This window comes from Leiobunum rupestre, chromosome 7 (genome assembly GCF_980474605.1).
Source record: "Leiobunum rupestre chromosome 7, qqLeiRupe1.1.hap1, whole genome shotgun sequence".
Classification (NCBI taxonomy): domain Eukaryota; kingdom Metazoa; phylum Arthropoda; class Arachnida; order Opiliones; family Sclerosomatidae; genus Leiobunum; species Leiobunum rupestre.
In genome coordinates, this window is record NC_143390.1 from 35202375 (window position 1) to 35217596 (window position 15222).

Genomic DNA, 15222 nt, shown 5'->3' on the forward strand with positions numbered 1-15222 from the left:
TTAAGGTCGTTATTTCAATAATTTCTAGTATTTCGTTGGTCATAGGTGTTCTGAACTCTCAATCAGCTTCGTTGTGGTCTGTATTTAGACAACAGAAGCATGGTCTACGGTCACCATTACCGTCTCCTCCCGAGAATGAAGAGCGAGATGTAGTTGAAGTAGGAAGATGTCCGGAAGAACCACGTACAAGTGCTGAAGAACGAGAACGATTTGAAGAATGTAAATTTCCCTGGGAGCACGTCCAAAGAGCGCGAACCGAATTAATAGAAGAGAGTATTAAAATAATTATAAGAAAAAAACGTAAACTTTATAAAATCAGTAAACGGAACCCAACTACTGCAACAATCAGATTAGAAACGCGAGGAGCTCTTTTATTTACAACAAAATTAAAAACGCTAAATCCATCAAAGAGAAATGGAATGTATTAAATAAAGTTACAGGTAAATCGAAAATAGACAAACCTTTACCAAACACTATCACCCCAGACACAATGAACACACATTTTACCACAATAATTGACGCCAGTAAAAAATTCGATTCATCAATAGATATTGACATGAACCCCGCTACATTTGCTTTATTTGATATCACCGAACTAGAACTAAGAAACGTAGTGGAGGGACTATCATCAAATAGCTCTCCAGGTTTCGATGATATCAATACCAGACCTATAAAACACGTCATTAACTAAATAATAACCCCCCCCCTACTCTTTCTAATTAATTTGACCTTCGCAAGAGGAATATATCCAGACCGCCTAAAAAAGCTACAATAACTCCAATACATAAAAAAGGTGACCCGTCTGACCCAGGTAACTATAGGCCTATTTCAGTGTTGTCTATCTTCGCTAAAATATTTCATAAATGTTATATGTTAAGACTTACGGATTTTCGTGACAAGTACAAACTAATCTCGGATAGTCAATTTGGGTTTAGGAGGGGAATTGGGACAGAGCAGGCCTTGATATCGGTGTATAAGAAAATACTAGACGCCCTAGACCAATCTAAATATATTTTTGGTATTTTCTTAGACCTCGAAAAGGCCTTCGATAGTGTTCCTCACGATCGATTAATTAAAAAATTGTACCGGATGGGTATAAGAGGCTTAGCATTGGATTAGCTAAAAAGTTATCTCTCTAATAGAGTATGTGTAACTAAAGTAAATAAAAATATTTCAAAGCCTCAACTAATCTCTATAGGGGTCCCTCGGGGCTCAATATTGTCCCCAATATTATTCAATTTATACCTTAATGATATTACACATATAATACCTGAGGAACTAGTAAAACTATATGCCGACGACACAGCTCTAATGCTAGAGGGAGCAAATCTAAGTCTATTGATAAACAAAGGAAATGAATTCCTAAATACTATAAATACTTGGATTGAAAAAAATGGTTTAAATTAAATGAGTTAAAAACGCAATACATGATCTTTTCTAATGTTAACAAAACAATTATAGACTCAGTCTGCAAAATTATGGTAAAAGGAGTAGAAATAAAAAGAGCTCATGAATTTAAATATTTAGGGATCTCGATAGATGATAAACTGACATGGAACATCCAAATTAATAATTTATGCAAAAAACTGGCGAGCGCAACATATTTAATACGAAAATGTAGATAATATTTTCCAAGAACCGCACTTTTCGACCTTTACTATAGTTTTTTCTATTCGTACCTTAACTACGGCATTGTAGTTTGGGGTAATTGGATTGCACCAACGAGTCACTTATTTCTAAAAAACAAACTTACCAATATTTATCAATTGTATAAAATGTCATGCCTAAAATTTATCTATAAAAATACTAACAGCGGGAATACAACGTTGTTTGAATTCGGTATTGAAAACTACTAGGCAAAATATTCTGTTAAAACCACCTTTATGTCTTACTTCCAAAAAACAAAACTCAATATTTTATCAAGGTGTAAATCTATACAATTTATATTTTAACCAAATACAGGAACTAAAGACAGTAGGTGCAGTCACAAAATGTTTTAAAGAAAAAATACTAAATGATTTTATATTTATTATGTGAAAATTAATTGTTATTTTTTTGTTGTTTTGTTTTTTTAAGAAATCTTGATTTTTAATTTGAACCAGCGGTAGCGTTGAGTTCCCCTGAATCCTTTGCAGCTGTCTCCATAGAGTAAAGACACAGCGGTCGCAAAGGTGAAAGTAAAATATATCGGTTTTATCAAGTTATATCTTTTTGTTTTCTCGAACACCTATCGGTACGAGCTAATAGTAAGTTTTTAAATTTCTTCAAATTTTCTTAGGGTTTAGCTTTATTATACCTTTTCATAATGGACTAATCTACTTATTCGCTAATTTTATCAAGTTATATCCGATTTTAGGAAATTAATCAAGTTTAATAAAATTTTACCAATTTTGATCAATTTTAATTAAAATTATTAATTTTGATAAAATTCATTTATTATCGTCGATTTGGTGTATATTTCGCTTTTCTCCATTTTTACCGATTCTGATCAATTTCAACATATTTTGATCAAATTGACCAAAATTCATCCAAATATCATAAAATTAATTTCATTTGTCAATTTTGATATATTTTTCTGAAACTGTTCCCAGGGGGGACCGATAGAAGTGCTGATATTCCCATGTTATTTTCAAAGGTAAAATATACATACTGTTTTGTCAAAAACATCTTCGGTTGCCGTGTCAAAAATAATGCCCATTGCAACTTTTCCCTTGGTGAAAATTCATGTTACCATAAGGTCTACATACCCACCTAGTTTCAACAAAATCGGTGATAATCACCTCGTTAGTGTAAAAATACTGGAATTGAATGTTACTTTGAAAGAGTTTGTAATTTTAAGTGTACATTAATTAAAAACAAAGTTCTTGCGGTAAAATGTTAAGCCACTAGGCGTACACTTTTAACTCGAGCGACTAAAATTTGTGACGACAGATTGCGAGTCACGCAAAATGAATAATTAGGAAAGTGTGTAGATGCGAATTCAATCGCGTTTCCCGGTATACTCAGCTGTCGCTAGACGAGGACTTCACCTGAAACAATTAAATTATCCGTGGAAGTCGTGCCCGGTTCCCCATTGCCCCATTAGTTAAAATCCCATCGGAACACGGAGAATCAAAGTGTTTGACATGAAAAGTCGGCTCGTAAATTTCTCTCGACTCAGTCACGACGGCGAGCCCCGGTTTGTACCGGTACAGATTAAACGTCACTAGGCACCACCGAGGACAATAGTCCGCCTAATTAAAAACGAGGAAAGTACATTAAAGGCAGGCGCTCGTCGTTAATGGAGGCGAGGCGTGGAACGATCTTGAAACCGGCCATCAGAGCCCGGGAAGGAGGCGAGCGCTCTGAAGTCGGCTTAAACCGCGCGCGCGCCAGATAAGAACTTGTGAATTATTCATGGCGAAATCTTACCGCGGAAGATGAGGGGAATTTGTTCGCTAGAATGAATTTCGTTTCCCGAATTGATTGTCGCTCCTCCCTCGTCACCCTCCTGCGTCGCGGGCCTCTGTCTTTTCCGATATTTGAACCCCTCGTCGCTAACCGCGACTGTAGCCCGGCGAATCGAGTTAAACACCTTCCAGAAAGACGCGATATAACTTACGAAATTGAAGCGGAAGAATTCCCTCGGGTATTACGGCTGTGTATTCCCGAGGGTCTATTTGAGCCTTTATCGTGATCTTATATAATTTTCTAGGAAAATGGATACTTGTGCATTTCGTTCAATGAGAGCTGGAGAGAGAAAGGGTGCCAATCCTAATAAGAGAATATCTCCAGTACCTTGGGCGAAAGGGTTATTTTTATTAAGCCTACTTTACTCGCGTACCCTAAGCGCGTTTGTTGACTATGGGGTGATAAATCTCTCTATTAGCGCGCGCTCGGCTATTCCGGGGCGTGGGACCCCGGGACGGTTGGCTCGTGATCTTACTGGATTAAATTTGTTGATATTGCGCGACCCCATAAATTACGTTTAGAGTCGGGCCGCTCTTTTCCCTGGAAAAGCGTGGCCGGTAAAGGTACCTTTTGCAACTCAATTAAAGTTGTTGCTCTTATTCTTTGGCGATTCGAATTAATCCGGGTTGGATAACGACTAAGACCATAAAAGAGCGCACCGCAAATGGCTGTTTGAAAAATGAAGTGTTTTGGCGAGTTGAGAGTAACCTAGAGATATAAAGGTGCTTTTTCGAAGGATACGCTTATATCGAAAAAAATAATATATCGTGAAAATATCTGTCTTACCTTTGACCCTGAGAACGGCGTTTTGAGAATCGCTACCGACGCTATTTTGGGCGATGCAGCTGTAGTTTCCGTTATGCCGGACGAAGAGATGCTTTATGTTGAGCGTGGAAAAGAAACCGTCCTCGGCAGTCAAAACATTGGCTTCCAGGTCATTTTCATTCAGAACAATCCCGTCTTTTTGCCACCACAATCTCATGGGTGGATCTCCGCCCAGGACGACGCACGTGACAGCGGTTCTCATGCTCTCTTGCAGATTATTTTGGAAGGTAAATGGAGCCACTTTCGGTCGAACTGCCGGGAAAGCAAAATGGAAACAGGATCGTAGTTGAGAGGGAGTGAAGTTGATTATCGGCATTCCGCCGGCAGTACGCTCAATCTGCCTGTCAATAAATCGAACCAGGAAGAGCAAATATTGTCTTACCTTTGACAAACATGTGAAATGACGTGGATAAGAGTTTCCCATCCATTCCATTAACGGTGCATGAATATTTGCCTTCATCTTGGGCCTTGTCTACTTCAATTACAGCCAGAGTTCCATTATCGAACACTTGTTGCCTCTGGTTCGTCGGCAGGATTCGCCCTTCTGTCGAGGCAAAAGAATAAGACGAGAGCGTAAATAACCAGAAAGGGTTATACGCAAGGTATACAGAAGCGGAGCTCGTTATAGAGAGAAAAGAGAAACGAAATCGTACCCCTTTCCCATTTGACTTCGTTGAAAGGATAGCCGCCGAAGGGGCACTCCATATAATTTGTTTGTCCTGCCACGGCGGAGGCGTTCTGGGGCGACCTCATGAAAAGCGAGCCCATGACGTTCAAACGGGCGCTGTGACGAACGGTGCCTAAGGGGTTCGAGGCGACGCAAGTGAATACCCCACTATCGCGGATTTCCACCATGGTAAAATTTACGGAACCGCGTACTTCGTGACGCGTCGCCACGTAACTGTTCACTCGAACGCCGGGTCGCGACGACAGAGTCCACGTTCGATCCAAAAGCCAGGACAAGTGAGGTACGGGCATTCCTTGGGCGACGCAACTTAGGGTGACGTAGACGCCTGGACGGACTGTGGTCTCTTGAAACGTGTGCTTAAAGTACGGCGCCTTTTCTATTCGGAAAGGGAACAGGAATGTAGATTTAATGTTAAGAAAACGACGGGATCTCGCTAGAACGTACCGGAATTTCGGGAATGCTTCTTGAAGTTACCTGTCTGAAAATCCTTCATATTGTTTGACCTTTTTGACCTCTCGTGCCGAAGATGACATTCGTCGCGTAGGAAGAAGAGACTGCACGATCTGTGATACCTTTTCGAGGCAAACAACCGTATCTGCGAATTCGCGGCTACAGCGTGATCCTCGAACTTATTTCCTGGAAATAAAAAAAAACTTTTAAAAGTTGAACTTGGAGAAAGCAAAATATTTCGGAAACATTTTCGGAAGACGGTTAAAGAGTGAGATCCTTACGTTGAAACGCAAAAAAAAACAACTAAAGCGCGCGGCTGCTAAGAAAAGAGACATAAATAATTCGCCGGAGAATAATGAGAGGGGCTCGCTAGAAAGATCAATTAAGGACGACTTGAAATTGGGTCATCGCGGTATAATAGGAGCCGTTTAATTTATCCCACTCCTAATGGAACGAAAGAGGACCGTTTTCCTTTACACTCTCACGAAGCGGCGACCCAAATTGTACATCTTGGACGCAGCAGCGTCATCATCCGTTTTTTACTCCTTCCGCTCGAGAGCGCATCCCTGTGATGGCGTCGAGCCTGTTAAGAAGAGGAAACGCGTCCTCGACTGGTATTTATTTTCCACACGCTCAGAGTGCCCGAACTTCTTAGCTAGGTCGTGCGTTATTCTGGTGGGGTGAGGAGGAACCCGTAGAAAAGCTGCCCTCGCAGCCAATATGGTGCGAACCAGCCCCGCAGCTAGACGGATTTCCGACGTTAGTTTTTCGAAAAGAAAGTAAAATTGAAAAGACGTTTTATATAAGTTTTGGCCAAATACATATCTTGAGAAAAATTCTAGTGCAAGTATAAAACGTTAAAAGGAACTCGTAAAAGACTCGGAATAGTAAAATAAGTGAATTCTGCGAAGACTTTCAAAAAAATTCCACGATTCTTTATGCTTAAATAACTTTTATCAGAAGTATGTTATCTCTCTGGCAAGAGAAGTATCTACCTAGGCCATTGAAATGAAACATAATACCAGCGCAGGATAAACCGCGCAAAATTTACCTCGAATATTACTTTACCTATCTATGTAAAATGTAAAAATTACACTAACTACCGATATTTACTTATTTATAAAATAGTTTTAGAAATTCCACAGGATCCACCAAAACGTAGCTTTCGGAGGTTCATGTTTCGAGCGTTTATTTAAAAGGAACCACCTATATGGACTACATTGCAAAGGATGATAAAACTAGCGAATAAGTAGATTAGTCCATTATGAAAAGGGATAAAAAAGCTAAACCCTAAACAAAGGACATCGCTCTTCTTCTACGGGATTTGGATTTCAACCGTTTTTTTTTTTCAAACTAAAACATGTTGTTAAGCATTCATAGGAGCAAAATTGTCCATTGCCATGTTTTCCTCGCTCCTATAGTTTGGCCAGTATCAGCGGTCAAATGTGGACGAAACTTAGTATCGTCTATTTGTTAAAAGAATTCACGGCCACGTCCAACTTCGATCACGCGTACCGCGCTTTAGTGGCCCCGTCAATCGCCTAAATTTAACGTGTATATATTTTCCCACCAGGGTTTCGCTACGACCAAAATTTAACGTTAGTCAGATAGGAAAAATCCACAAAAAACCATAATTTTTAAATAAATTTTTAAAAAACATTGAATTAAACCGAATGTAGGTTAATATTTAACTAATAGTATAATATTTTTTAATGATTCTAATTTTTTAACGGTGTTTATAAATTATTAAAGAGTTAAACAGAAACCAAGAACATCCTCTAGATGCCGCCAGCAACATAGTATTATTGTTAAAAACTTGAAAAACATGTAAATAAATAAATAAAACAAAAAGTGAAAAGAAGATTCACTGTAACTTCAAGGTAAATATATTATTTTAACACTTTTTATTAAATAATATTAAGTTTAAATATATTATAAGCGCAATAAATAATAATTTTAGGTTTCAACAAGTTTTAAGCTTTCGTCTTTTTAAACCTAGAATAATATTGTATATTTAGTAAGTGCCGGTTTGTAATTTTATCTGACTGAATTTTTTTTCCATAATAAAGGTACAAACCTGAACAGAAATCATCCTCCTTGAAATGCAGGCTGCAGACCATCTATCTTTTACCTATTTAGTTCCGAAGATGTAGCTAAGCATCTTTTATCTTCAATTATATTAGTTTTAAGATTCTTACTCTTAAAACTAATTAGATTTACAGAAAATACTACTAAGAACGGTTATATATATATATATAATTAATAAAGATTTGTTATTATTAAAGATTAATAAAGGACAACGTACTTCTTCTATGGGATTTGGCTTTCGACAGATTTTTTTCAAATGGAAACATGTTGCTAAGCTTGATCAAGGAGCAAAATTGTCCCGTGCCATTTTTCCCTATCTCTTATAGTTTGTCCAGTGTCAGCGGTCAAAAGTGGTCAAAACTTAATATAGTCTATTTGTTAAAAGGAGTCACGGCCCATAGGTTAGTGCTCTACGCTCACGCGTCGCTAGTCCGGGCTCACTATCAATAGATTTTTCTTGCCAAGATTTTTACACCTCTACTTCATTATTTCTTTTCTCGCAACTTATTATTCGATGAATTTATTTATTTATTTATTATTCAATATTTTATGAGCAATAATAAAATAAAAGAAATACTAAAGAAATCAGAATATATATGATTAACCGTTTCGTTGAATCCCACATTCAACACTGGCTCATAGGTAAGAAACAGTCACTCAACAACAGATCAAACACTTATTTATCGATACATCACATACTCGGTTAAAGTCACGGTCACACGACAATTAAGACTCAATACTTAACTATATATCTACTGAGTTCGTTCATCGTGCGATCATAACGTCGTACGAACAGAACGAAACCAAGTACGACGCTCGGTTTTGGGAAGCACCCGGAATTTCAGCAAGAAACCTCTATTGATAATGAGCCCGGACTAGCGACGCACAAACATAGAGCGCTAAGCGATGGGCCAAGATTTCTTTTAACAAATAGACTACACTACGTTTCGTCCACTTTTGACCGCTGCTACTAGCCAAACTATAGGAGCTAGGGAAAAATGGCAATGGACAATTTTGCTCCTTTGATCAAGCCCAACAACATGTTTCAATTTGAAAAAAATCGGTTGAAAGCCAAATCCCATAGAAGAAGTGCGATGTCCTTTTAAGAGAGACATTATTTACGCGTCAAAACGCTCTAAACATCTCTACAGCCTTCCAAACTATGTATTCTAATATGGCGCCTTCGCGTTAAAAACACGTCTCTTTTTCTTACTTTAATATTTAAAAGGTAATATTTTTTAAATTATGAATTATACATAAATATACTTACTATACCTTGTGTTTTCTAAATAGGAAAGTGGAAAACCGCGATTTCGCTTGTATTCCCCGCCTTTGGTGATAGAAGGTTTTTGGTCGTATGTAGCGCCCCTATCGGGATTATTCATACACGCAAATTAACATTAGATGCGAGGCGATTGACGGGGCCGCTGGGGTCGCTAAAGCGACGAGTGTCTCAATCCCGATCGTGTACGCATCTCTGATTCGCTGTTTTTCTCGTCTGCTTTCGTGGCGTCGTCTGCTTTTTGTGGTTATATAAACGACTTTTTAAAAACACGTTTTTATCTTGAATGTATAAGAACTTGACGTGTTAATATCTTAAACACCATTAAAATTTTCTTATGAATATTCAACTTGATTTTCTGTTTATTATATTATCATAGGCGATTTTCTTATTAGTATCAAAGGCTCAACCAAATCTGATGGTTACTAACTTTACCAAATGTGATAATTTTTGACTTTACTAAGTTCATGTCAATAAAATTTACAACTCAAAAAAATATTTGCTAAATTTGGGATTGAAATTGATGAAGACACTAATAGGCTAGTGTAGATGTAATATTCAAAACTATGATAATTTTGTTAAAATATCAGTAAATTTTAATTTTTTAGTCTTTAACTGTCACAGTTTACTAATCCATTTTACAAATATTTTTAATTTTTTTACTTTTTTTTTCAATTGTGTGCCCCCCCCCCCCCCCGAAACAAAATCGTGGCTACGCTACTGATATTATATGAATTTAGTCTTCCCTACACAGTTTACTGACTTTATTTCCTAGAAATTTTCACCCCTGAAATAGAAATTTAGCTACAATTTAAATTTGAATTTGAAGAAGTCCGCTAATAGCGGAAAATGCTATATGTTTAAGACATGATTCTGTACATATTAGTTTTATTAGTCCTTCCTAAACTGTTAGAAATTATTGAGGTTATATCAACGAAAACCAAATTTTACTCTGATTAAAATAAATCAAGAAAAAGCGACGGAGACAAAAATACACAAAAAGCAGACGATGCCACGAAAGCCACGAGAAAAACAGCGAATCAGAGATGCGTACAAGATCGGGATTGAGACACTCGTGCTAAAGCGCGGTACGCGTGATCGATGTTGGCTGTGTCACGGCCCAACGTTTAGCGCTCTACGTTCGCTAGTCCGGGCTCACTATCAATATAGTTTTCTTGTCAAGATTCGGGATGCTTCCCAAAACAAAGCGTCGGATTTGGTTTCGTTCTGTACGCACGATGAACGAACTCAGTAAATAAATAGTTAAATATTGAGTTTTAATTGTAGTGTGACCGTGACTTTAACCGACTGTGTGACTAAAATCGATAAATAAGTGTTTGATCTGTTGTGGAGTGACTGTTTCTTTCCTATCTGCGAGTGTTGAATGTGGGATTTAACGAAATGTTTAATCATATATATTCTGATTTCTTAAGTATTTCTTTTATGGTATGTTTTATTTTATTATTGCTCATGAAATATTGATTAATAAAGAATTCCACGTCCAAAAATTCATCGAATAATAATTTGCGAGAAAATAAATAATGAAGTAGAGGTGTAAAAATCTTGGCCAGAAAACTCTATTGATAGTGAGCCCGGACTAGCGACGCGCGAACGTAGAGCGCTAACCGATGGGCCGTGAATTCTTTTAACAAATAGACTACACTAACAGTAAGTTTCGTCCACTTTTGACCGCTGATATTAGACAAACTATTGGAGCTAGGGGAAAATGGCAATGCACAATTTCGCTCCTTTGATCAAGCTTAACAACATGTTTTAATTTTAAAAAAATCTGTTGAAAGCCAAATCCCATAGAAGAAGTGCGATGTCGTTTGAAGAAATTTAAAAACTTACAAATAGGTCGTACTGATAGGTCTTCCAGCAAACAAAAAGACAAAACTAAATTAAATAAAATTTCCGGCTATTTTATTTAATTTAATTTAGGTTTTCACTCGAAGATCTATTTGGTCCGAGTTTCGCGTCTTTTGGTTTGCTCGAAGACCTATCGGTACGAGCTATTTGTAAGTTTTTAAATTGCTTCAAATTTGTTTAGGGTTCACCTTTTTTATCATGTTTCAAGCGACTATTTTGAGCAGAATAGGTAATATTTATTATGTAAGATATCAAATACTTCTGTTTTAATTTATCTTATAATAAACCAACTTCTCAAGCGATTGTCAAAATCTATGTATAAGTTAACTTTTAACAAATCCGCTAGCTGTCTCGCGTAAAGACAGTCGAACATCTACTGCTATATCTTCGTAAATGAAAAATATGGCTTCTACGAGTATACTCCTTTCGTTTCGGGCGGTGCTGACAGATGATAACCAACGTGACGTTTCGAGATAAATGTGTGATTCGCATCGGAATAATAGAAATTCCTTTACACTTATATTGGTCACGTAGACGCAGTAATATATTACCGACGTTAGGTTCCCGTTTAATATGAGGCGCGCGTAGAGGGACTGACTGCGAAATTCGAGGTAGCCGCGCGTGCACGAATATAACGTTCCATTCCTTCTGGTATAAAAATATTTCTCACAAAAATATTAAATATAAAGATAAACCTGTCAAATACCAGTACCGAAATTGTTGGTAATTTCTTTCCAATATCTCCAAAATGAATTATTTATAAGAATTTGCTGTTTTTAATGAAAGTAGTTTTTTTGGGAACGGGGGAAGGTCTATACACGTATTAACGCTTCCCTCCTATCACCTTTTCTAATAAATCTAACCATTTAAAGCGGTGAAAGCGGGAAAAAAGATATTTTTTTCTCCTCGGTAGGGGTATTACGGGGGAATGGGGTATATTTTTCTTCATCTCTCGGACTGCCGACGTCAGCCGTTTTCCACCTTATCAGCAGTCTATTTTACCACCGGAATTTTCCTAAGTTACGCGTTTCGCGTTTTTCCCGGCAGATAAAGCTTTTTGCAAATGGGAAGTAAGGCGAGTGTGTTGGGGCCCTGGATATATCTCTCGTGACAAGCCAGCAGGGTTTTCAACGCGCCATTTTGATACTTTGCATTCGCCAAACGATACGTAAAAAAAGGGAGCTTCTAGATACACGTACGCCCTCTAGTTGAGAACCGCGAAAGCGTTTAAACTCTCCCGGTAGAAAACCGATTTCGTTCGTACAGTGGAAGCGAAAGTTAAGTACGGCGTTATTTCGCGTTAGGCTTTCTATCAACTACCAACTCTGGAAGGAAAAGTCTTTTTTTTCCTCGGTGGAGAAGCAAAGAGCGTGTCAATTTTCCACGCATTAGATGTTAAAGAAATGGCGAATGAAAAAGCGGTGAAGGCGAAGAAACTAAATGGCTTAAAAAACCTACGTACGGTTCAGAAGACATATCATATTATTTTAAAAGAAAGTTTAACCCCTCACGCCGCGCTTTCGGGGAGCACGCATTTCACTTTCTTAAAATGAGGATACTGATTAAAAGTTTAAGAGTGTTCCATCCTAAGGGACTTACGCATAGAGAAGAAGGGGGAGGGGTGGGGGGGTTGGCGGTGTTTTGTTAGCGAGCGAGAAGAGCTCATCAATTACCCTAATGCTGTTGTTTGCTCAACGCCAAGACAGTAAATGAGGCATGCGATAAAAAGGGAACAAGTTCGAGGATCCACCCGCGAAATCGAATTAAAGTGTTTCTCAAACCAGGATAAGAAGTTAAAAGGGGGTTTTTCAATTATTTATTTAAGATCGAGGGTTCCCCGTTGAATACCAACGTGACATGTGTCAAACTGTTTGGGCGTAGATGGCTTAAGAGACTGTTGATAAAAGTTATTTAATCCCGTGATATCTTCTTTATTTTCTTTAAATTCATTAATTACAAAATACTTAAAGGAATATCTCTAACTCTTTAAATAAAATATGTTGAGATGATATTTAGCTTTACTCCCATTCCCCCTCAAGGTCGGCCAAAATGGTCCCTGTATCTCATTGATTTCCTTACGTATTCTGACATGCAAAATAACAGCGGCTCTGTTTACTTCCCCCGCTGTCTCGTGAAGAGGAAAACTAGACGATGGGCGGATCGTTTCAACATGTTCATTCTCCCAAAATATAAATGTATTCTTGTTTCTACTCAAAATTGAGTTCTTAAGAGCATTTAGGAATGTCAGATAGGATATACAGTTCTCCAACGCAAACGGAAGTGTACGCTGTTTTACCGCGCCCATTTCGCCACTATCCATTTCTAATCCCTTAAGTAAAGCGTCACACTCACGCGCGGGCTCCAGCCTAAACCCGGAGCTTAACGCGAGTTCCCTTCTAGGGTGGATGGATGCGCGCGAGATTTAACTAGCGAGGATTTATCTATGTCAGAGTATTAGGGACGTTGACAAATATTGGCAAGCCAAGGGAAACGAGATTGGGGGTAACTAGGCGGGGATAGAAGCGGATAAAGAAGAATAGCGCTTCGCCGTCATATTTCCAACACCGAGAGTGTGGGCTACAGTTCTTTTTGTCTAGGACGGCTTAACATCGATCTTAATCCTCTTAAGACACATCGAGGGACGAAAATCAACAAACAAAGGATGGACGGTTCGTCAACTTTGTCTTCTTTTCGGCCCTTCTTTCTACGCTACTTCTCCGTTCTGAGGCCCTCGAAGTGATTTGACCGAAAAATCATTTTCCTTCGAGCTGCGTGGGTGGTGAGATACATCGTATTTACCAGCTCTTAGACGATATAGACTGCCTCCGTAATATGTTTATGTCGTGTTATCCGTGGAATGAAAACAGTTTCCTTAGAAATAAAAACATAATCTTGTCACGAGCAAATATTGACGGAACGCGTTCATGTTATCCTTCGCGGGAGAAAGAAACAAGATGGCCACGATATGATACGGAACAGAACAATCGACTTCAACACGTATTTCAATAAAGTTTAACTTATAAATTTAATCCTGGGTGTTATTAAGTTATTAGTCGTTCATTAATCTTAGATTCCAGCTAAAATAACATAGATTAAAGTTAATTGAATTGTCTAGAAAAATGATGCCACAACATAAATTAATTCTGCTGTTGATGAGCCAGGTTAATATCCTGGATCATCCAGTAAAACATAGTTTTCGAACAATATTTATTATATTTAATATAAAATGTGTAATTTATTTTTAAAGGTTTAAAAAACATTAATAGTTTAAATAATAGACAGCGTGTTTCAAAAGGTTATTCAAAAATTTAAGGAGTGGCCTACCAGCTCCTGGAAGTAGGCTGCAACAAGCGCAAAACCAAGCAGCAGGGACTTTAAATACTGTTTAAGTTTACTTTTCTACGCTGGTTACCTCGATTTGTTTACAAAGTCCTTTTTTACCTATCACACGACCCCAAAACCTTTATGTTCGAATTTCCCTGTTGCTTGGTTTCTCGCTTGTTGCAGCCTACTTCCAGGGGCTGGTAGGCCACACTTTGAAGCTCTCCGGCGCTATTTGAACTCGTCGTAGGAAAATGGGTAAAAAAAAACAGGCATACTTCTCAACTCACCCCCTTAACATTTTTGCATAACCTTTTGAAACACCCTGTATAATGACGAATCCAAATTTTTAGTTTAACACTATTAAAACTTTTTCAATGTAAAAAAAATTAAAAAATTTAATTAATACAAATGTAAATCTTTAATTTAACGCTTTAAAAACTATTTCAATGAAAAGTATTATTAGCTAGGTGATCCGGGATTTGAAGCTTTCAATTAAAAATAAACAAGTTTGGAAAATTTAAGTAGGCTTATGTGCGGTCCGAATATGGTTAGTTACAATTTTATTAAATATAGATTAAAGTGAATATACACTGAAAAATTGAGCTTAATAAAAAATTTAATATGAATAATAATAACAATAAGCTAAGAACTTTGAGAATTAAGGGGGGATGCGACTCTTTCGGAAATAGTAGACGAATCTGGGTTGGAGAGCCTCATTGTGATGGCCTTTCGGAAAGCAATTTTGAAAGATTGTAGAATGTCCGACGGTATTGCATTCCAGCCATTTATGATACGTCTTAGATCCAACGTTCTTATAGTCGTATATTATTGATTTGATTTATAAATTTTAAAGATTATATTAGAACCTTATTTCTTGTTGATCCGTTCTCTGCCGACTGAATTTGGGTTTACATCTTTCAAGATGAACAAACAGCACGTATTGGAGGTGAGGCCACCCTGTTTGTGATCGCGCTTGTATCAGAAATTATACCTCGGCAACTACGCTTCAATATTTATTTTATATATTTTTCTTTCGGACATCTGGGATCGTCAATTTCGAAAATACGGACGCATTCGAAGAAAATGAAAAGAATCGAGACGGCCGAAGGAGGAGGAATTGTCAAGGACCTTGAGAACGTCTAGCCTACCGAGCTTCTCTACAAATAGGTCGAAAATAAAATTTCTACTCCTTTGCTCGTTTCTTTACCCGGAGAGAGAGAGAGAGCGACCTAAACTCGTTTTGGGC

General features: G+C 37.7%; 1 protein-coding gene across 1 annotated transcript in view; it reads right to left on the bottom strand.

The window, feature by feature from the left end:
* LOC149936101 (cell adhesion molecule Dscam1-like) overlaps window positions 1-15222 on the bottom strand; it is a 69407-nt gene that overhangs the window by 40230 nt on the left and 13955 nt on the right. The window contains exons 2-5 of the mRNA XM_090154933.1: window positions 5408-5599; window positions 4929-5339; window positions 4658-4819; window positions 4237-4527 (exon numbers count right to left, since the gene is read on the bottom strand). Coding sequence (XP_090011059.1) covers window positions 4237-4527; window positions 4658-4819; window positions 4929-5339; window positions 5408-5599 — 1056 coding nt within the window. The remainder of the gene's footprint in view (window positions 1-4236; window positions 4528-4657; window positions 4820-4928; window positions 5340-5407; window positions 5600-15222) is intronic.